A 23,026-nucleotide genomic window follows, 5' to 3' on the forward strand; every position below is an offset into this window, starting at 1 on the left:
CACTTTTACTCTCACCCTGTCTGATGGGTGTTTTATGGGGTATTGAAGGAGGTCTCTGACATGATCATATAGTGCTCTGGGGTTGTCGCCCGCCACCTACCTCTCCTTACGGAATTTTGCCCTGTAGTATTCTGTGTCATACTCCAGCCTTTAGAGAATGGTTTTCTTTATCTCAGGGTAGGGCGTGAGACCAGCGGGGTTAGCGGCCTGATAGGCGGCTTGCAGTTCGCCGGACAGGAGGAGAGCAATATACTGACTCCACCGCTCAGGAGGCCAGCAGGCGGTTGTGGCTACCCTGTCGAAATTAACAAGAAGTAATTGGGATCTTCCCCCCCTCTTGGTACTTCTGCAGTACCGAGCTGGGAACGTTAGGGTGGACCCTGGCCATGGATATGGCGTCTGTGAGCCATAGGATGGCTGAGTCCTGGACTTGCTGGTTAGTAGTCAACAGGGTTGCTTGTTCCTTCAGGGCAGTTTGGAAGGCCTCTCTATTTTTCTCAGCTGCCTGGTGTTGGTGCTCGATGACTAGCTGTAGGTGTGTCTGTCCCTCGGCTAGCTGGGTGATCATGGCTTCCATGGTGATGGGTTGGGTCATACTGGTCTTAAATGACCCAGTCCCACTTCTGACACCACTGTGATCTCCCAGCTACATAGAGCACTGAGTCAGAAGCGAGGATTGGCGAATATTTGTATTGACCTCTCGATAGGGGGCAGCGTATAGGTCGTGTGGGGCTCAAGACAGGGGAATAAAGTCACTACAGAAACAATAAGAGGGTTCTTTCTGGGTCAGTCCAGCCACGTAGTCACGAAGGGGGAATTGTCTCTTCCTCCTTCTCCCAAGGGAGGGGGGGGTTGTTCCGTGGTCTTTGACCGGCTTCTCCTTCTTGCTGGGATGCCAGAAGAGGGGAGTGTGGCCTGTACCCTCAAAGAGAAAATAACAGAAGTCAGGAACTCTGGGTTATGGTCGGTTTGTCTACCGCCACGTCACCCACAACTAGGGTTGTGCTTCTAGGGAAAAGATGGGGGGGGGGCGGAGGTGGTGAGGGAAAGGGTTTTAGTTAGTTTTTAGCTATAGGGGCTTCTCACAGTCCTATCCTCCTCCAGCCCGCAGTGAGGTAACGAAAGAGAGGTACTTGCCTAGGGCCACGGCCCTCTTGGGTCATGGCTGTGGGAGTCTTGCCGCCCTCCTCCTCTCCGGGCCGGCTGGACTCTTGCGCGTTGCCACTGGGCGGCTCTTCTGAAGGTCGGCTGTCTGCCTTCTCATCCGCGTCTTCTTCCTTCAGCAGGGGTTCCCTGCCAGCCTCCAAATTCGCGGTCCTCAGGAGTGCCAAAAAAGGGAATTCCATTCTCCTCGGCGTCTTCTCTCTCCACTACTTGGAGCCGGTGTTTCCATCCGCGGGAGAAATAGACTGGCTGGTTCCTGTTCCGCGAGTCCGATCGCGGGCGCCATCGTGGAGGGAATACACCCATGTAACCGAATGGACGCAGAGAAGGACAGTATGGAAACCCATGTAACTGAATGGTCGCAGAGAAGGGCAGTATTGAAACCCCTGTAACTGAGTGAAGGCAGAGAAGGGCAGAAAGGAAACCCATGCAACTGAATGGAGGCAGAAAAAGGCAGTACGTAAACTCATACAACTGAATGGACGCAGAGAAGGGCAGTATAGAAACCCATGTAACTGAATGGATGCAGAGAAGGACAGTACAGAAACCCATGTAACTGAACGGAAGCAGTGAAGGGCAGTATGGAAACCCATGTAGCTGAATGGAGGCAGAGAAGGGCAGTATGGAAACCCATGCAACTGAATGGATGCAGAGAAGGGCAGTATGGAAACCCTTGCAACTGAATGGACGCAGAGAAAGTCAGTACGGAAACCCATGCTGCTGGATGGAGGCAGAGAACGTCTGTACGAAAACCCATGCTGCTGAATGGATGCAAAGAAGGGCAGTATGGAAACCCATGCTGCTGTATGTATGCAGGGAAGGGCAGTATGGAAACACATGCAACTGAATGGACGCAGAGAAGGGCAGTATTGAAACCCATGCAACTGAATGGATGCAGAGATGGGCAGTATGGAAACCCTTGCAACTGAATGGACGCAGAAAAGGGCAGTACGGAAACCCAGGCAAGTGAATGGTAGCAGAGAAGGGAAGTGCGGAAACCCATGCAACTGAATGGACGCAGAGAAGGGCAGTATAGAAACCCATGCAACTGAATGGACGCAGAGGAGGGCAGTATGGAAATCCATGTAACTGAATGGTAGCAGAGAAGGGAAGTACGGAAACCCATGCAACTGAATTGATGTTGAGAAGGGCAGTACGTAAACCCATGCTGCTGGATTGGGGCAGAGAGGGCAGTATGGAAACCCATGGAACTAAATGGACGCAGAGAAGGGCAGTGTAGAGACCCATGCAACTGAATGGACGCAGAAAAGGGCAGTATGGAAACCCATGTAACTGAATGGATGCAGATAAGGGCAGGACGGATACTCATGTAACTGAATGGACGCTGAGAAGGGCAGTATGGAAACCCATGTAACTGAATGGAGGCAGAGAAAGGCAGTATGGAAACCCATGCAACTGAATGGACGTAGAGAAGGGTAGTACGGAAACCCATGCTGCTGGATGGGGCAGAGAGGGCAGTCTGAAAACCCATGCAACTGAAGGGACACAGAAAAGTGCAGTATGGGCACCCATGCAACTGAATGGACGCAGAGAAGGGCAGGACGGAAACCCATTCAACTGATTAGAAGTACAGAGGGACACTATGGAAACCCATGCAACTGAATGGATGCAGAGAATGGCAGGATGGAAACCCATGCTGCTGGATAGATGTAGAGAAGTGCAGTATGGAAATCCATGTTGCTGGATGGGGCCAGGAAAGGGAACTTTGGCAACACATGCTGCTGAATGGAACCAGGGAGGGACACTATGAAAATCCACGTAGCTTAAGAGAGACTAAGACAACCACTATGGTACCCAAGCTGCTGGATGGAGAGGAGACTGACATTATAGAAACTCATACCCGCCACTGAATCGAGGCAGAGACTGACACTATGGGAAGCTACTCTCCTGAATCGTGGCAGAGACGGACACTTTAGTAAGCCATGGTGCTCAATTGAGGCTGAGATACATACTAAGAAACCTACTATAATGAAATAAGGCAGAGACAGACCGCGTGGAAGCCTTCTCTACTGAATCGAGGTAGACACGGACACTGTGGAAACCTACTCTTCTGAATCGAGGTAGGCACAGACACTATGGAAGCCTTCGCTACTGAATCGAGGTAGGTACGGACACTGTTAAAACCTACTCTCCTGAATCGAGGTAGACACGGACACTATGGAAGCCTTCTCTACTGAATCGAGGTAGACACGGACACTGTGGAAACCTACTCTCCTGAATCGAGGTAGGCACAGACACTATGGAAGCCTTCGCTACTGAATCGAGGTAGGCACGGACACTGTGAAAGCCTACTCTCCTGAATCGAGGTAGACACAGACACTATGGAAGCCTTCTCTACTGAATTGAGGTAGACACGGACACTATGGAAGCCTTCTCTACTGAATCGAGGTAGACACAGACACTATGGAAGCCTTCGCTACTGAATCGAGGTAGGCACGGACACTGTGAAAATCTACTCTCCTGAATCGAGGTAGACACGGACACCATGGAAGCCTTCTCTATTGAATTGAGGTAGACACAGACACTATGGAAGCCTTCTCTACTGATTCGAGGAAGACACGGACACTGTAGAAACCTACTCTCCTGAATCGAGGTAGGCACAGACACTATGGAAGCCTTCGCTAATGAATCGAGGTAGACACGGACACTGTGAAAACCTACTCTCCTGAATCGAGGTAGAAACGGACACTATGGAAGCCTTCTCTACTGAATCGAGGTAGACACGGACACTGTGGAAACCTACTCTCCTGAATCGAGGTAGGCACAGACATTATGGAAGCCTTCGCTACTGAATCGAGGTAGGCACGGACACTGTGAAAACCTACTCTCCTGAATCGAGGTAGACACGGACAATATGGAAGCCTTCTCTACTGATTCGAGGAAGACACGGACACTGTGGAAACCTACTCTCCTGAATCGAGGTAGGCACAGACACTATGGAAGCCTTCGCTAATGAATCGAGGTAGACCCGGACACTGTGAAAACCTACTCTCATGAATCGAGGTAGAAACGGACACTATGGAAGCCTTCTCTACTGAATCGAGGTAGGCACGGACACTGTGAAAATCTACTCTCCTGAATCGAGGTAGACACGGACAATATGGAAGCCTTCTCTACTGATTCGAGGAAGACACGAACACTGTGGAAACCTACTCTCCTGAATCGAGGTAGGCACAGACACTATGGAAGCCTTCGCTAATGAATCGAGGTAGACCCGGACACTGTGAAAACCTACTCTCATGAATCGATGTAGAAACGGACACTATGGAAGCCTTCTCTACTGAATCGAGGTAGACACGGACACTGTGGAAACCTACCCTCCTGAATTGAGGTAGGCACAGACATTATGGAAGCCTTCGCTACAGAATCGGGGTAGGCACGGACACTGTGAAAACCTACTCTCCTGAATCAAGGTAGAAATTAACACTATAGTAAGCCGTGCTGCTCAATCGAGGCATGCCGTCAGTGTAGTCTTGTTTGCCACAGACAATCCACTCTAGTTTGCCTTGCAGCTCAACCAGTCTTAGATTGTGAATTGGGGTATGTGTGTCCGCACAGTAGTAGTGCTGCCTCCCTAATCTGGGATGTAGGACAACAGCCCAGAGGTGTAACAAATGCCCCCGCAACCCCTATGGTGCGAGGGGCCCGAGCTCCAGGGGCCTGCTCAGCGCAGTACTCTACCATGAGAGCTCCCGAGTGAGTCCGGAGGGAGACCCTCCTCCATGTACTTTGCAGGGGGGCCCCTCAAGCTTCGTTATGTCACTGCGTCAGCCCTCATACAACCATTACTTCTGCTTGATTATCGTTGTTGTTGTTATTATTGTTTTAGTTGTTGTTGTTATTTTTATTCCTGTTGGAATTGTTGTTATTGTTGTTATTATGATAATCCTCCAAGAGAGGCAGAGAACTCATGGGAATGGGTGACCACTGGGCTTGTGGTACATATTTGTTTGCTATGTGTGTATGCATTGGGGGTTTACTTGTATGCATTGGGGGTTTACTTGTATGCATTGGGGTTTTACTTGTATGCATTGGGGGTTTACTTGTATGCACTGGGGGTTTACTTGTATGCACTGGGGGTTTACTTGTATGCATTGGGGGTTACTTGTATGCATTGGGGTTTACTTGTATGCATTGGGGGTTTACTTGTATGCATTGGGGGTTTACTTGTATGCATTGGGGTTTACTTGTATGCATTGGGGGTTTACTTGTATGCATTGGGGGTTTACTTGTATGCATTGGGGGTTTACTCGTATGCATTGGGGGTTTACTCGTATGCATTGAGGGTTTACTTGTGCCTGGTGTGGGAGGAGTCAGCGTGTGCTGCTTACAGATGCACTTCTCAGTTTAACCCCTATTCAGGTGCCACTAGTATACCTTTTGCACTGGGGTCTCTGGGGAGGGGGGCAGGTGTTGCCCGTGCCCAGCTCCATGTGTCCTTAACACGGGGCTGGCTCTTCTGCTGTGCACGTGAACCATAACTGGCTGGCATTATCCAGTCAGTTGTAACATTGTTACGTGCAAGAGCAGGTAAGCCCATTCCAAGATGTCTGCTCCAAGTCCCCAAGACATGGCCTCTCTTCTCCTTTTCAGTGTCCTCGCTGGCTACAATGGCACCATCTTTGCATACGGACAGACGGGAAGTGGAAAGACCTTCACAATAACTGGAGGAGCAGAGAGATACAATGACAGGGGCATTATTCCCCGAACTTTATCCTACATATTCGAGCAACTCCAGCAGGTACAACTTTTTCTTTACATATTTCTTTAAAAGTAATATTGTGACTTTTGTGGTAGTGGAGAAACAGAACATGAAATTGAGGTGTTGACTATTGCTTCTGGAAATGCAACAAATACATTGCACTAAGAAATGTCACAACAGAGCCTTCATTAGAAATGATAAAATGCAGTTACAATCAAACCCCCCTCTATTTTTACCAAGATCTTATTTTACCAAAATAAGCTGACACTGCCCTACCCCCCTTGGTACAGGGCCTGTTCTTCAGAGTGGGTGAACTAGAGCCAAGGAGATTAGTGGTAAAGTTGCCCATCAGGTTACCAAACATTGTACCTTTAAAAACCCGTCATGTGTCCATGGCGGAGATACTTCGTGGTGGCAGGCCCCGGGATATGCTAGCGTGGCAAGACCTTCGTCGAGTTTACTCCTACTGTTTGGGGGGCATTTAAAGACTTTTTCTCTCTGGAACTTCCATGGTTTATATTGTGAACTCTGACTAAAAGGCATGATAGGGGGCACCCACCTTGAGCGCCCCTCCAGTGCCAGTTCTTTAGTGTGGATTTCCCAGTGGTCGATCAGGTGGTAACTCTGGCATCAGGATAGCCAGTTTTCACCCCACACTACATACGAGGTGGGTGAACAAAGAGGAGAACAAATTGGATGCTTGCCAGTTGTTGGCTGGTGTCCTGCTACTGCCCTCTTCGACATTGACATTGTTAAAACTCCACATTTGTACCAGACTTCTAAGTCAAATAACATCTCTGAACTGACTATTATAGCAAAACGTCCCGCTATATGTTATCCAAGTAAATTATTTCTTTTAGTTTATAATTTGTGCCAACATTTTCTAAATTGATTTGAGTATACATTTTTGAAAGAGGGTGTCACTATACATTGAACTAAAATGACCATGTGATGCCTTTTTATCCTCTGCGCATATGACCCAGCCGCAATAACTATTCTTAAAATAAGTTTAGGACACCGGGCCAGAGAAACATGGCTCCAATGGCGGGTGCTCTGTAGGATCAGTTAACAGTGCCACCAGGGAAATAGCCGAACACATCAAATCTAATGTTTTCTGACTCTGCCAGCCCTAAGGAAGAGATAGTGGTGGTTGGTGAACTAGGAACGTAGTGGAGCATAAATACCTGCCTTAAATTGAACAGAGGGAGTGAGCCTGACTTCCACCAGGGTTTTTTGCCTAAGTTCTTTTCTGTACAAAATGTGAAAAAAAGAGCATAATGTTGGATTGTGTTATACAATTCTCTCTAAATTGGTTAACAGTTTATAGGCTCTTGAGGGATACTATTGAATTATCCCAAAACGTTTAATGCTTTGTTTGCCAGCCAGACTTAATTTTTCCAGGGTTAAGAATTCACCTTCCCCAAACTTTTTTTTATGGCTTACCATGTTTTTAAATGAGTTTAGTAACGTTCATCGCTGTTTCAGTGCACATCCTTAACTTTTTCAGCTTGCACCTCACAAATACATGCACAAGTCATATGTTATGTCTAGAACCCGCGACTAAGGAGCAGGGTGAAAAGCTCGAAATTCGCACAAATATGACACTATCACTTACCAAGCAAAACCCAGTTCACTTGGTCAGCCACCCTCTGAAACCATCAGCTGGCTTTACAACCACTTGAGAATCCAAAGACTGTTCTGCTAACCCTCATCATCCTCCTCCCCGGTTAACTCTCGCCCCAGTGACTAATCCTGATTCCTGGCCCCACTTTATGTATCCGTCTTACCCGATGGTCTGTCTCCTAATTAGTGCATGATCGATGATGTCTAAACATCTGCATCCTGATCTCCACCTCCACCTCTTCATCGCCAAAACCTGGCTTAGAGATGATGTGCCACCCAGGCTTGATGAAGCAATCCCACTTGGATACCGCCCCAAGGAAAAACTGAAGGAGGGTTAAGAATTCTATAGGATCACATGTTTCAAAGAATTTGCTGCTGCTGATCAATGTGAATCTCTTCTTGTCCACTCCACACTTCCATTCACACTACTGATATGCAAGCTTCCGCTTAACAACGTCACATTTGCAGATGTTTTCCTTGGTGTCACCACTGTAACCCGCAACAATCAATGTATCCTTGGAGAGTTAACCTACCAAACCTCCCTCACACAAAATAATTCATATAGAACTATAGACTCTCTACTTCTTCCAAGTTGTGTCCGAGCATAAACACTGAGCTATATTCTACTCTTTTACCATCGGTCACATAACTGACGTGAAACAATTCTGTTGTTGGCTTTCAACAGAGTGATAGCTCTCAAGCGCCCTCTGCACCGCTCACCTAAAGATCTCCTGTTTCAGTACAAATTTAAAGACATTGAAGGCAGAAAAAGAAACCTTTACTACTGTTGTGGGTATACGAGTCTTCTGGCGCTGTGCATGGATTCATCATGAAAATTATGTCAGGGTCAAAACTCGTAATATGCTTGGTGGGACAACGGCAGTCCCGCCAAGCATATTTCTGCCTCTATACCACCGCACCACTGCCAGCGAACAGCGGTTCTCTGGCGTCCTCCATGCTGCAATGGCCGCCCGACTGCCCAACTTATAATGGGACGGTCAGAGCACCGGTTCGGCACCTCTGCGAGTCTGGAGGTCCTCAGACCATCAGACTCGTAATCAGGGCTTATATGAGGCTCACTCACCGTAATTCGACTGAGCATGTTAACTTCCAGTGACTTCCTTTTATGATAAGGCCACTGCTACAGAGCTAGGGTAAGAGGTTCTGATTTGATTATACCTGAGCACACACATATATGGGCTGCGCGTGTGAGACTACCATTTTGCGCCACCCATTATCTGTGCACAGGTTGCCTGTTGCAGAAGGGACTCTTCAGGTATCAGAGCTGACCTGGAGTAGGCCTTATGATGTGAGTGGGCATTCATACTGTAGGTCTGTGGTGCTTACACTGTGTACAAATTAGAGGGAAATCTGCTCTAAAGTACGGTTTCTCTCCAGTTAGGCTTACAGGTTCCAGCGAGGCACCAAACTGGGGTAAAACATGAACTTGAGTATTAATTTACCCTCTCCAACATATGTTATTTGTATTTGTAAATCGCACTATCACCCGCGATGATATCCTCGTGCTGCGCAATTGTTTGTGCCTAGCCATGCCAAAGGTAGGTTGGTTAATTGAAAAACAAGTCTTCAGCTTCTTGTGGAATTCAAGAAGAGAGGAGCTGGCTCTGATATGGAGTGGGGGGCCATTTCGGAGCGATTTAAGTGAGCTCCCATCCTCCTGACCTGGTTCTGTGTATGCATGGGATGTGTGCAAGCAAGAGTCCTGCGGAGCGGAAGTGTCTCAGTGGTTGGCAGGAGATACGACTGTTCAGGTAGGTGGTGCCTAAGTTGTGTAGTGCCTTGAATGTGTGTCTGAGAAGTTTGAATTGAGTGTGTTTGTGTATCAGGAACCAGTGGGGATGTCTGAGGTGTCGTGTGATGGGAGCTCTTTGTGGGAGAACGAATCTGGCTGCTGAGTTCTGGATGGTTTGTAGTCTCTTGGTGATTTGCTTTGTGATCCTGGTGTGAAGGATGTTTCCTAGTCCAACTTGGTGGTGTCTAGGGCGTGAGTGACAGTTTTACTAGTGATATTGGGAAGCCATTTTTAGTGTTTTCTCAGCATTGTCAGGGTGTGGAAGCAGGATGCAGTGAAGGCATTGACTTGTTCAGTCACGTCCAGTTTGCTGTCGCTGATTCTTCCACGCGTCCTGGCATGGGTGTGGGTGTGAGTCTGCGTTGGATCGACCACCAGTTGGACTCCCGTGGTGAGGCGTTTTTGCCAAAGAACAATACTTCTGTCTTGTGGATATTGAGCTTCAGACAATTGGCTTTCGTGGAGCGAGGCAGCTGGTTAACTTGCGGCACGCCCTCCCAGCAGGAGAGAACGTTGCTTTGAAGAGGGTGGGACTGAGCGATGAACCTTGAGGCCCTCCGCAGATGAGTTTGCCATCTTCCGGGGAGTAAGGTGCCGGGCTGACAGCTTGTGTTCTGACCGCTGAGAAGTGGCAGATCCAGTTGAGAGCGGGTCTTTGGATGCCACATAAATGCCTTTTGGTACTTTGATATTTGTCATATTTCAGCAACACAGCTCTGATTTCAGGATTTTGCCCCCCCTACTGAGTCAGGTTAATTGCTTAGTTTTCAAGCAGAGGGACCAGAGGCCGACCCACAACATAGGGCAATTAACAATGCTTGGCCCAGTTCCTGGAAAGGAAGAAGTGTGGTTGAAATCTGCATCTGTTAGTTGGATTGTCTCAGCCCAGACCCGCTGGAACGAAAGAGGAGGGTCAGACCTCTTGAGCCAACACAGGAGGGACTCACCTAAGAAATGTTGGTGAAAAGAGATCAGGCAACTGTGGCATCCAGGGACAGAGCTGAGGCTTTCAGGGGAGATTTTCCATAGACAACTTAAGTCTCCATATTGTGTTTTTTCCAGAATGCTGTGCAGGAGGTTTGGAACAAGGGTGAAGGTATGATGGGACATCGTAGGATTAGCTAGGGTTGTCCGGCTCCTAATACTTTTTGCCCTCACTTTAATACCCCTGCACAAGGGAGAGATCGTCAGAAGACTCCGGATCCGGGAGCAACAACAGTGAAAGAATTTCCAGCTGGAAAGAGAAGCCACCTGATGCCGCATAAGGATAGACTTTAAAATTTGACTCCAGCTGCCCCGCAGGACTAGTACGGGTCTCTCCAGGGCCATTGGCACTGGCCTCCTATACCCCGTGAGGAACATTTAGGAGAATGGATCTGCTAGGGGACACTGGGTAGTTCCCCTAGGAATTCTGTGGATTGGTCCTACACTCCGCTGAAACCCCAGTGCCCTTCCGGAAGCCGGTAGTTTTTGGAAACGGGGAAGTGAGGCAGGGAGGGTGTTTTGCTGGCGGGTTGCAGAGAGTCTGAGCAAGATACCCCTGGCAGTAGGAGAACAGCACCAGAAGCCAAGCAGAGGATTGGTCAGGTGTAGGGATCAGTAAAAATCCATCTCCCCATGAAAAGTACCCTTTAGAGCCCTGGAAACCCACAGGAAAGGCTCCTGGTAGCTAGGTCTGGCCACCAGCAGCAAAGGGAGCCCAAGATCATGTAAATCAGCCCTTGGGGCTGGAGATATTGCTATTTTTAAGTCTGTCCTCCACGGAGACCAATCAGAACATAAAACACATTGTGCTCAGCCATATATCTAAGAATTTCCCCTGGGATATGCCTGGGCCCCAGGGCCAACGCAAGCCCATTTATTGATTTTTAAATTGGTGGGGGCCACCTCACCAGATTCTCATTTTCCCCTACGGGTCCCCTCCCTGGTGCCTAATGCAATCAGGATAGCTAGAAAGCCCCATCCCCCGAGGTCTGATGAAATAAACATAGAGGTGTGGCTGTACACATTTTCCTCGGGTCCCTTGTGGCCCCTATATCCTGCAAGATGAAGAAGAGTACAGACCTGTGCTCTGTTCCTGCCCCTGTGTCTGGTGAGTAGGTGTGTTGTGCCTCTGTATACTTCCTGCCTGCCGAGTGGGAGAAAAAAACTGAAACTGCCGGCTTCTGTGCCGCCATAGCAAAGTGTTGACCACGTGAGATGCTGGCAGGGGCTGCAGGCCTTGGGGCTCCCCTACAGCCCTCAATGAACCATGGAGGCTGTGGTTGCCCTTGGTAGGACTGGGACACCTCCCAAATAAACCTACAAAATAAAGTATGCAGCACTTAGCCGCTTGTACAGTGAAATGTGAGGAAGCTGCTTACAAAGTATGAACTGCTGCCAGGCTTCGAGTACTCCATAATGCCCTACGAGGGGGCTAGATTCTGCATTGTTGCTAGCTTTGGTGCCTCAAAATGGGCAAGGTCACCATCATCGATATAATATTCATCACTAACCACCGCGCTCAATGGAGGAAAGCCTCCGTACTAGGGGCCACCTCCACCAAGAAGATTGGTCTCAAACTTGCTATCGTAGCATCATCTGTTTATAATGCTGAAACCACCATTACTATTTGTAACAACGGCACTGTATTCATACAGTCCTCTAATCACAGCCTAGAGCTCTTTGCCAATCTCTTCTCCTTCATTAAAGATAAGATAGGTAATGATGTAACCCTCACGCCCTTGTCTCCGTGACCAACTACCCCACAAAGCGAGCCCCATCCACTCCTTCCCTCACCTTTTCCCACCATTCTCCTTTGCCTTCTACCCTCTCTACCACCCATGGCTCCATTACACCCCAGACTTCTCTCGCCCTCCCCCCCTGAAGATGACGACACTAACCCTAGTCGCCACATCACCACAGTACAGAATTTTACCTCCACACCTGAGAATGTCTATCCCCCTAGAAACCGCCATCTCCCCACCAACTCCTTTCCCCATTCAAAAAGCAAAATGTATATCAATGCCGATCTCTGGAGAAACAGCATCAACGCTCCTCACGATCAGTCATCTGACACTGTTAAGTCATTTTCCAGCTCTACGGATCACAAATCCCCCATCTCTTTAGATAATACAAGATACAAGAAAAAGCATTACTGAAACCAGAACATCCCACCTTCAAACATCATTCTGCCAACAGCCCTGCCAACACCTTGTCCGCTCTACCTAAACGGAGCTGCAAACCGAATGTAGAACTCTCTTGCCGACCCAATAGACTGGCTAGTAATTGATCCACAAGTGACATCCTCTCCCTTCTCGCCTCCTACAACCACATACCTATCAGACACACTGAACCTGTGGGGAAAATCCAGACAATCATCACTCACCCGCATAGGAATCCTCATCCCATCTTAAGGTCCATCACTAAATCCAACCCCAAATGAATCCCTATATCTCATCCATCCTCAACCGTAACCGAATCTAACCTAAAATGGGCGTCACTCAACTGCAAATCTGCAGTGAAACGTGCAGCCGACATTGCCGACCTTATCCTGACACTTGACCTGAACCTCCTGCTACTCACCGAAACATGACTTAATGAATCCTCATCCCCCATTCAGGACATTTTAGTTCCTCCCAGCCATGACGTCATTCATTGGGACCATTCATGGCGTCTGGGTGGGGGCATCGCCTGTATTCATCAGAACAATCTCTCAATAAAACAAACTCACACCCAATCTCTGTCTTCATGCGAATATCTGGGGGTCAATATCTGAACAAAAGACAACATATTATGTATGCTGCACACGATCTACCACCCTCCCGTTAAAAACCATGCATTCATTAAACAAATCATGGAGATCATCTCTACCAGTAACGGATCACACAACAATCCGATTTTCCTTGGCGATTTCAATATCCACTGGAACCAGACAAACGACCCTCTGGTGAATAGCTTCAAATCCTTACTCCACAACCTAAACCTGGTTGAAGCTTGCAACAGCCCAACGCATAATAAAGGGGCCTCATTAGACCTAATAATAACAAAGGAGCACACCGTCCAAATGGAATCCATCCTACCATGTGGCTGGACTGACCACCATTGCATTAGGTTTTTCATAGCAGAAAGGGAAATTACCTCCAAAGGCCAACCATTAAAAGCCAAATGCTGGGTCAGAGACACCAGAATGATCAACCCACTCACGTTATCTGCTCTAAGTGATAACATTCTACCTCCACCCAATAACCTTTCTGACACACAAGCCACCATTGATAACTATATTAACTTGATGTACGACATCATGGACACCATTACCCCCCTACAACTAAAAGGAGTCCAGATCAAAAAAATCAAATCCATGGTTTGATAACAGCCTTAATGAAAAACATGGCTCACTAAGATCAGAGGAAAGAACATGCAGACCCTCCCCCTCCCCCACTAACCTCAACCTGAGCAATGAAGGAAAGTCTACAACAGGCATATCAGATGCGCCAAAGCGTCTTTCTTCAAACAGCAACTTGACAAGGCCATACATCATCCAAAAAGATGTTTTGAAATTATCAAAGGTCAAACTAACAGGAAAGTTAATCCCCTCTCATCCGAGAACTTAACGCCGCCCAGTTGTGAGGTATTTGCCTCCTTCTTTATCGAGAAACCAAAGTTAATTGACACTGATCTCCAAAACACTTAAGAGATCTCATCTACCAATGACCCTCTACCTCACTCCCTTATATCAGGGAGAGCGCCCTGAAAGCCCCTCACCCAAACCAAGCAGCAATGCCTCTTGATCCATCTTTAGGACTATCGACGAATCTGACATCTTAAAACTACTGTCTCCTCTGAAATACTCCAACCTCTTCAATGACCCCTTACCCTCCAGGCTTCTCGACGAGTTCAAGCGCTCCCTAGTTCCCTTATGGACAAGGATTATTAGCGCTTCTCTAACACAAGGCTAAAAAGCAGCCAAGCCACCCCTACATTAAAAAAACCTTACTCTGACCAGTCAGACTCTAACAAATACTGCCCCATCTCCAATACCCCAACCCTAGCCAAGCTCCTGGAAACATGCATACATCGACAACTACACAATCGCATAGAGCAATTCCAACTCCTCTACCAGTGCCAATCTGGTTTCTGGCTGGGTCACAGCACCGAAACTGCCCTGGTCCATATTGTCGATGAAGCCCTGAGCTTTCTCGCCCAGAATGACTCCTGCCTATTAATCCTGCTTGATCTGTCAGTGTGGTTTGGCATGGTTAAAGACGAGATTCTTTGGAACCTCCTAAAATGCAGGATGGGTCTCTCCAGCACCGTGTTAAAAGGGTTCTCCTCTTTCTTTCACAACAATACTCCGAGTTATGATCTACCACGCTCTATCCATCCAGACGCCAGTCATGATTGGTGCCCCTCAAGGCTCTTCTCTGTTACCCACCCTGTTCAACCTGCTCATGGAACCTCTGACTGAAGTCCTCAAACTCTCGAACATCTCATACAATGTGTGCTGATGATACATAAAACTCGCCTCTCCAGAAGACTTCAGCATCCTCAACACACTGACAAAAACTCAACATTGAGTAACCTGCAACCACCTCGAACTGAAAGCCCTCAAAACTGAATTCCTTTTAATCTCTCCACCCAACCACACTGTGAACATTAAAGAATGACTCTCACGTCTAACAGCCTTCAGCTGCACCCCTCACATCATAACCTCATCTAGATCTCTAGGAATATTCTTAGACGATCTCCTTTCTATGCGGGATCACATCAGCGCCGCCACGAGAGGCGTCCACTACCAATTGCTCGCAGTAAGGAAATGAAAACCTTTCATTCCGACTGCTGAGCTTAAGACCGGGTTCCAGTGGCGGCTCCTCCATACGGGCGTTTGGGCGCCGCCCCCCTGCTTTCTCGCAGTGCGAGAAGGCAGAAACATAAATGGTAATAACTACCATTTATGTTTCTGCCTTCTCGCACTGCGAGAAAGCAGAAGTGCCTGATCGGGGGTGGGCGGTCCTGCTTGAGGGCAGGGGGGAGTGGCTTGCCCAGTGTTGTGCATAGGGACTGTTTGGCCGGCCCTGGGGCCGATCAAACAGTCCGTATGCACAACACTGGGCAAGCCACTCCCCCCATGCCCTCGAGCAGCACCGCCCACGGCGCCCACTCTACATAGCGAAAATGGTCCCGGCTGGGGCGCTCTCTACTGCGCCTCAGCGTTGTGATTGGCAGAGCGGAGGGAGGGAGGCTGCCTTTCATTCATGACGACATGACGACGAGACTTCAGGACGGCGGGAGCGGCAGTTTGGACGCATCCAGAAGCTGCGGTGTTGCAGGACGGAGCGGGAGTTGGAACGCATCCAGAAGATGTTGCAGGACGAGGATGGTAAGTTTTATAATCTTCTTTCATTTACCCACCCGCCTCCACCCCCCGTGACGACCCCCATCATGCCGGCCGTTACTGTGAAGTTATGAATGTACAAAACTATTTTAGGCCCTCCTTAGGCCTAAAATAGTTATGTACATTCATTACTATTTTAGACCCTCCGGTGCCGTATCAATGCCAGTCAGGGCTGGCTTTAGGGCGTTGCGATCGGTGCCACCGCACCGGGTGCTGGAATCCTGGGGGCGCCGTGTTTGAAAGTTTATTATGCCTTTAAAGTACCTGCTGCAGCGTTTCTTTCACCCCGCAATTACCAGGCCTCACATAAATGTCAAGATAACTCGTGTGATTAATTATCTTCCTGGAGAGAGAGATCAGCATTTTGTATAGTTGTGGTTTTGACTTAGGTGAAGTTAGTGCAGAGGGTTAATATGCCTGCTGCAGAGAACGTGTACCATGTAGATTACAGATGTAAACAGATCAGCAGGTTACTTGCAATGTATAATTTAAAGTCCTTAGTCCTAATATAGAATAGTGAGGTATTAACTTTCATCCTAGAACTGCATACACGCTGCAAAGTACAGAACATTGATCAATGTTGCAAAAAGGGTTAATTTGGCTAGAAATCGATTCTTATTATTAAAGAAAACTCCCAACTATGCTGTTTCTTTTTCGACTCTGAGTTTGTGCTTCTCCACACCAAGCACTCTTAAACTATGCTGCCTACCAGTATGGATGACATGTGACTCCTACACTTTTAGTCCTTTGGTTTACGTAACATTTCCTACACAGTGATTTACACATGTATGATTGAATGTCTGTGTGTAATATGCGTGTGATGCAAAGTGCTCAGACACCCTGCACTGGTATGAGTGGCGCTATATAACTAATTCAATGCATCTGAGAGAGTGTGGTTATGGAGACTTGGTCACTGTTTTCGCCACCCAATCTTTGGCCCTAATGGAGACCTGAGGTGACATATAGTTCATCTTTCTTTGGCAATAAGGTCAGGCGGCTAACGCCAATGTTCCCTATTCTTTTAAAATAATGCAGTCAGGCTAAATGGATGGCACGGGTGCAAGCAGGAATGAAGCACGATATGGGACAGTTTTAAATGTGTTTAATTATTTCAAGTCTACATATCCTACCTACTTTTATAAATATTCTTGCTTTCTGAAATGTGGTTTAACCTGCATCCTTTGGGCCTTTTTTTTTTGTTCTTCAAAATTTCCTTGGCGTGAGGGTCCTGCAGTTCCCCTTTAGTCAATCAGGCTCGCTATGACACAAAACACATTTAGACCCTTTTTTTACGCCCCACCACTTTCAAATGTCACCAGCCACCACTGCCGGGTTCAAGGGCTAGTGATCTCCAAATTAGATTACGGCAGCACCACCCTCACGGGTCTGGCAAAAGCAAAACTGGCACCTCTAAAGGCATCCTTTAACGCAGCTGTTCGACTCATCACAGGCTCAAATAAATGTCACCCCAGATCTCAGAACACTGCACTGGCTGCCCTCTGAGGCAAAGATCCAGCTGAAAGCTGCCTGCTGAACTCACAAAGCTCTTCACCATAACACTCCAATTTAGCTGGCCAAGTAACTCGTCCTAGCAGGCGAGAATAGTACTTTACGGAGCACAGGCTCCCTTTTACTGAAGCCATACAAATACAAAAGCAAACCTTCAAGCGTACCTTCGCCGGAATCTCCCCCAAAATGTAGAACTCTCTTCCTCCTGAGACCAGATCCAACCCCTCAACTGCCCTTTTCAAACGAAAAGTAAAGCCACTACTAATGAGGAGAGTCCGTCCCCAACAAAGAAGCGCCCTGCCCAGACACTGCCCTCCACGGCCTGCCCCTCCACAAGACCCTCTGGGCCTACTACAGACCCATTGCTCTTATATTGACTTTGTTGTTCCATCACAATTGCGTACTCCTATATGTTGACCTTTGTGCTTTCCCGATGTACAGCGCTCTGATACAATAAAGGGTCATGTTTGTGCTATAAAAATCTCAATAAATTAAATAATATACTAAATCAGTGTTTTTCAGAAGTGTTGGAGGAGGCTTTAGGAGGTACAAGAGCCTCCCGTATTGATCCCCAAAATTCACCCCAAGTTTCCAGGGGTATAGAGATGATGACCCCGGGAGGGACTTCCCAATTCTTTAGAGCACTCCTAGAGCTTGGGGTTTTGCTCTTGGGCTCTGGAGTGTGGAGACCCCTTGTGGCTGGCCCTGTGATTGCAGAGGCAATATAGTGATAGTAAAACAAACCTCTGACACACTTTTGTAGTGAAATGCTTCGTTGACAACGTTGATAATGAGAAAGCAATGTGATTTCAATGCTGAGCTATAAAATGTGGCTGCTTTTACTAATGTGATGATACCCTGGCAAAGCCAGTAGGCCTGCCTCACTTAAAACGACAACCGATTATTTTGTTATGTTGCATCATATATAGGTGGAGGGTATTGTTATTATTGAGTTCAGTACCAATGGGGTATAATGTGATCTGAGGGTGTCACCAAAGGCATTGCCATGCATTGGGGTTAGTAGCCCGCACCGCCCCCCTTGACCGCCCTGCTTTGCTACCCTGAGACAGTCAAGTGCTACAATGGGGTACTGGACTCCCGGTAAAAAGGCCATTGTGGGCTTATTACTTGTGAAAGGCCTCACATCCTTCTCCACTAATAACCCGATTTCTTACATTAAGTATAGCGTGTACTGTGAAAAGGCGCCTCGATGTGTGTATGACGTCAGGCTGTGGGTATGTGTTTACAATGAGCATCGATTGAGAGCCCTGGAGTTCAGGCTGAAGGCTGTGTCATTTTCTCACAGTGCCCGCCCGTAGTTCATAAAGTAGTTCTGAATAAATGCTTATCCAACCCGTGGCCTCTCTGCAGAGGCCACAGGGCAATGGCCAGATGTGCCCGTTGTAGATAAGATTCTATGCGAAAGTCTGTGAAGGAGGTTCACAGCTCTAAAACTACTGACGTGGCGAAGGTTTAAGAAAAGGCAGTGGTTAGAGGTGAGTGGGTGCGTTGTGTGTGGGGAGGTGAGGGGAAGAAGATGCAAGTATGTGCAGAAGAGACTGGAGAGAAGGTGCTAACGAGGAAAGAGATAAAGTGTGAAACATGTGAGAAAGGCGAAAGTGTCTCACCGAGAGACTGCAGAAGAAAGGGGTGTGAAGAAGAGCAGAACTGAGGTGCTTGAGAAACCCTGCAGACCAGTGCGCCTTCCACCGCCCTTAGGGATGTTTTATTCATGGTGTACTCAAAATGACCTTGTGTGTGTTTGTATCTATCGCGCTATTTTACAAACATGGTTTCTCTTTGTTAGGTGGCCCCTTGTGTGCCCCCCTCCCCTAGGGCTCACCTCTAGAGACGTCACTGCGTGCAGCTAGGCAGGTATAGGAGGAGTCCCCATGGGTATATCTTTTTGATGCTAGTTGGGGATTTGTGTTATGTGAGGGATGTGTGTGACTAGTGACGGCGAGGTTAGTTTGTGCTGCTGGGGGAGGCATGGATGTTTCTTCCTCTCCCATACACACTGGCACATACACATCTCTTTTTGGATAGTACATGTGTGTGTGCATGTGTGGGTGTGTGGGAAGGGGGGTCGCAATGAGACACTGTCAGAGCTTTAAGTGGGATGGGTCCCCCCAGGTCTCAGACGCGATAGTAATTTAAAACTGACACTGCAACTTGCCTCTGTCAGGACCTATTTGTGTCCTTAACTTTTCAGCCAAAAAACAGATCGATTTCTGACTGATGACTGTACAAACCGATAAGCAGTGTAGTTCCTGTTTATATATTTCACGTTTTACCTAATCTTGCATCCATAACAGTTTCCTTTTTCCAAAGATGTTGTGTTTCTGCAGTTTTTTGGGCAGCATATTACTCTTTTATGCCATGTACTGTGAACTGAGTGTCTCTAGGTGTTGGAGTGAGTTCAGGATGTGGCTGGGTGTTTTCCACAGAGCTCGATCGAGAGCTCTGGAGTTGAGACTGAAGGCAGTACCAGCTGCTCTCAGTGCCAGTCAGTGGTTCATTAAGGTGTTCAGAGTACATGCTCATCCAAACCTTGGCCTCTCTGCAGATGCCCAGAGCGATGGTCATGTTTGTCAATTGTAATTGTGATTCAGGGTGAAAGTGTGTGTCGGAGGTACACAGCTCTCGAAACATTGACAGAGTGAAACAATAGAAAAGCAGCGCGTACGGGTGAAAGGGTGTGTTTTGTGTGTAGGGGAATGGTGTAGGTATGGAAATGTAGAGAAGTAATTGCAGAAGAGAGTGAAAATGGGGCGCTGAACAGGAAAGAGATGTGTGAAAAAGGCAGATGGAAGAGTTCAGAAAGAAGTGGTTGGAAAAGGTTGTAAATGCCGAGGAAAGTGGTGTGAATTGAAGAGCGGGAGTTAGTGAGACACTTCGAAGACCACTACCCCTTCCACAGATCTCAGTAATGTTTAATTCAGTCTCAATTTTCAGAATTAAAACATCCTCAAGTCTAATTATTCACAATAAAATCATTGTTAATCATTTATCAGGCACTACTACAAGCATTGGCAAAAGCAACAGGTTTGGCTTGTTTTACCTGTGTGTATCTTACTGTAAAATGGGTCTGAATGTAATAACAGAAAGCTCACAGAGAGGGACCAAAGTACTGCTCGGGTGGTACACTGTGGAGGAGCACAGAGTTCTAGTTCATTATTTTTAAGCCACACTCTTAATTATATAGGCTAACTCTTGGAAAAGATTTCTATTTACGCTTTTTAGACCAAGCCCCTTTCAGAAAACACCCACCCATAAACATACTTTTTTCATCCCACTTAAAGCTTTGGGGGTTGGTGCATTGGCAGTGCTTAATTTGAGCCGGTGGTTTCCAGTGCTCGGCATCAGCACTAAATTGTGAACACCAGCGCTTGTGACAGTCTGCCACAATGTGACACTGTCTGGCTAATTCAGAGATGACCACACCAACAAGTAATTATTAATTCAAAATACATTAAAAATTAATATTACCAGCAACCCAAGCCAATCTTATAGCTTTGGGGGCCTGGAATAGACTGACATGTCACACTTGTAGGAATGTGATGGTTAGTAGTTGTGTTGTTACTATCACTGGCATCGCGGCAGGGACAATGTGTGGTGCAGGCTACAGTGGCCTCCTGAGAGAGCCCTGGCATTTATTTATTACAAATTAAGCACTGATGTGGACTGCATAAACAATAATAAATATATGTATTTGCTGTCATCTGGCTTGGCAAACTTAGAGGATGAGTGACACCCTCGAGCAGCAATGAAAATATTCAAGATGGCGCCAGTATGTAAACATGGTTTTGAACAGAGACCTTCAGTCTGTGGGGTGCGCCCCCTGGGGGTCCATGGCTGCATTCCCAGGGGGATGCAAAGGCATCTATAAGCACTTGTAAATGAAGATGGCCTGGGAGCGCAACCTTGTTTATTTGAAGAGTTTCCAGGCTGTCTTCATTTTCTTGCAGAGTTGTAAATGCATGCAAAAGTTGAGAACTGTAATCGTTGGTGCCCTGGAGCAAGGACAGTGAGAGGGGTGGCACCATCAAATATGGGGCTGAATAGAACAGAATGTTCTGGAGCTGGTTTTTTTTTTGTCAACTTCAGCTAACTTCACCTAAAACAAGCATTGGCATTGCCAAAAGGTCTCGCTTTTGGGACCTTATAAGTATTTAGATATGCAGCACAATATCCTTGGTGCAACAACATTAACTGTTGCATAGTTAAACACTTATAAGGTCCCAAAGGCTAGACCTATTGGCTATGCCAATGCTTGTTTAAATCTAGAATGAAACAAACAGTTTGCCAAGAGTGGTTTAATAGGATATTTTTGAACAAAGATAGATGCACCTCTCTTCAATTGGAAAGAAACTTCTAGATAGCAGGATGGTCAGGCTGATCAGAAGAGATACTCATATCTATGAGAATTATTGGGTTTGTATTTATCATCATCATGTATGTCAAGTGGGCTTTTAAGCGATCAACAAATCAAACTTCAGGACCAGGTTTTTGCTGGATCAACAACACGTTTTGCGTGCGAGACGGCGTGGACCTGAGGATTATACAGCTATGGATTATCGCTTCACATACAATATTACCGGGCAGGTGTGTGCAGCAGTTGGTTGCTAATGGCTTTCCGCTACACTTTTGCTGACGTTTTGTAAAACGTTCTGTGTCTCAAATATTACTCAATAAAACGCACATCGGTTTGGGGTCATTTGAAAACCAGTTTTCTATTACAACAAGCAAAATCGAGCTACTGCACTTTGATGAAATCCCCATTTTGATGTTTATTTTTCCCACTGTTGACGATGCATTTACAAACCTAAAACTTCTTACTACTGTAACTCACCTTACTGAGGTTGCATCTTTTCCTGATAACTAAATGATGCCAACCTCAACATGTTCTTGGTGCCTCTTATGTGTCATGAAACTCCATGGTGCTACGGCAAGAGCGTCTGTACAAAAGCCATGATCATTGAAAGGAGACTGTTACACTGTAGAGTAACATCTAGAAAGTGAGCCAGGTGTGCTAGTTCTCTATGGCTATCCTGCATCAGACCATGACGACTATATTTACATCAGTGAATGAATGAATGAATGAATACTTTCTTATATAGCGCATGGCTACCCATGGGCATCCCAGCGCTGTAAGACCTAGAGGATGAAAGTAGACCTACTTAAACAAGAAAGTCTTTAGTTGCTTCCTGAAGATGGTAATGTTTGATTCATGCCTGATGTTATCGGGGAGCTTATTCCAGAGGTTAGCCGCTTGTACAGAGAGAAGCCGGCCGCCCATCCGGGCGAGTCTCACCCTGGGCACCACTAGAAGATTACGGTGATTGGATCTGAGGGATCTTCTTGATTTATGGCGCTGAAACCAAGGGTTCAGAATAGAGGGGCCCATATTATGAATGGACTTATGAGCCAAACACAGAGCCTTAAATGTGATCCTCTCCTGAATTGGGAGCCAATGAAGAGTACGTATTGAAGATTTTGCTGAGCAGCGTTTGGGGATCTTCATGAGCAGACGTGCTGCACAGTTCTGAACACCTTGCAACGTTTTTAAAGTAGCTGCTGATGTCCCCAGATATATAGCATTAGCATAGTCCAGTCTTGAGAGAATTAACGACTGGACCAGGATGCGTCTTGCTTCAAAGGGAAGAAGGTCAAGGACTTTTTTTAACGATCTCATGAGACCATAGCAGGTTGCCGCTACCTTGTTGGCCTGATGTTGGAAGTTTAGAGTGTCATCCATCCAAACCCCTAAACTTTTTATTTTGGTCTTAGGTTTGGGGGGGGTTCCGAGGCAGCTGGGCCA

The 23,026-nt window shown here is 47.1% G+C and overlaps 1 protein-coding gene across 1 annotated transcript in view; it reads left to right on the top strand.

Moving 5' to 3' along the window:
* Window positions 1-23,026, top strand: part of KIF6 (kinesin family member 6) — a 1,720,339-nt gene that overhangs the window by 282,954 nt on the left and 1,414,359 nt on the right. Inside the window, exon 4 of the mRNA XM_085610234.1 lies at window positions 5,779-5,926. Coding sequence (XP_085466360.1) covers window positions 5,779-5,926 — 148 coding nt within the window. The remainder of the gene's footprint in view (window positions 1-5,778; window positions 5,927-23,026) is intronic.

Source organism: Triturus cristatus, chromosome 6, assembly GCF_964204655.1.
Source record: "Triturus cristatus chromosome 6, aTriCri1.1, whole genome shotgun sequence".
NCBI lineage: Eukaryota > Metazoa > Chordata > Amphibia > Caudata > Salamandridae > Triturus > Triturus cristatus.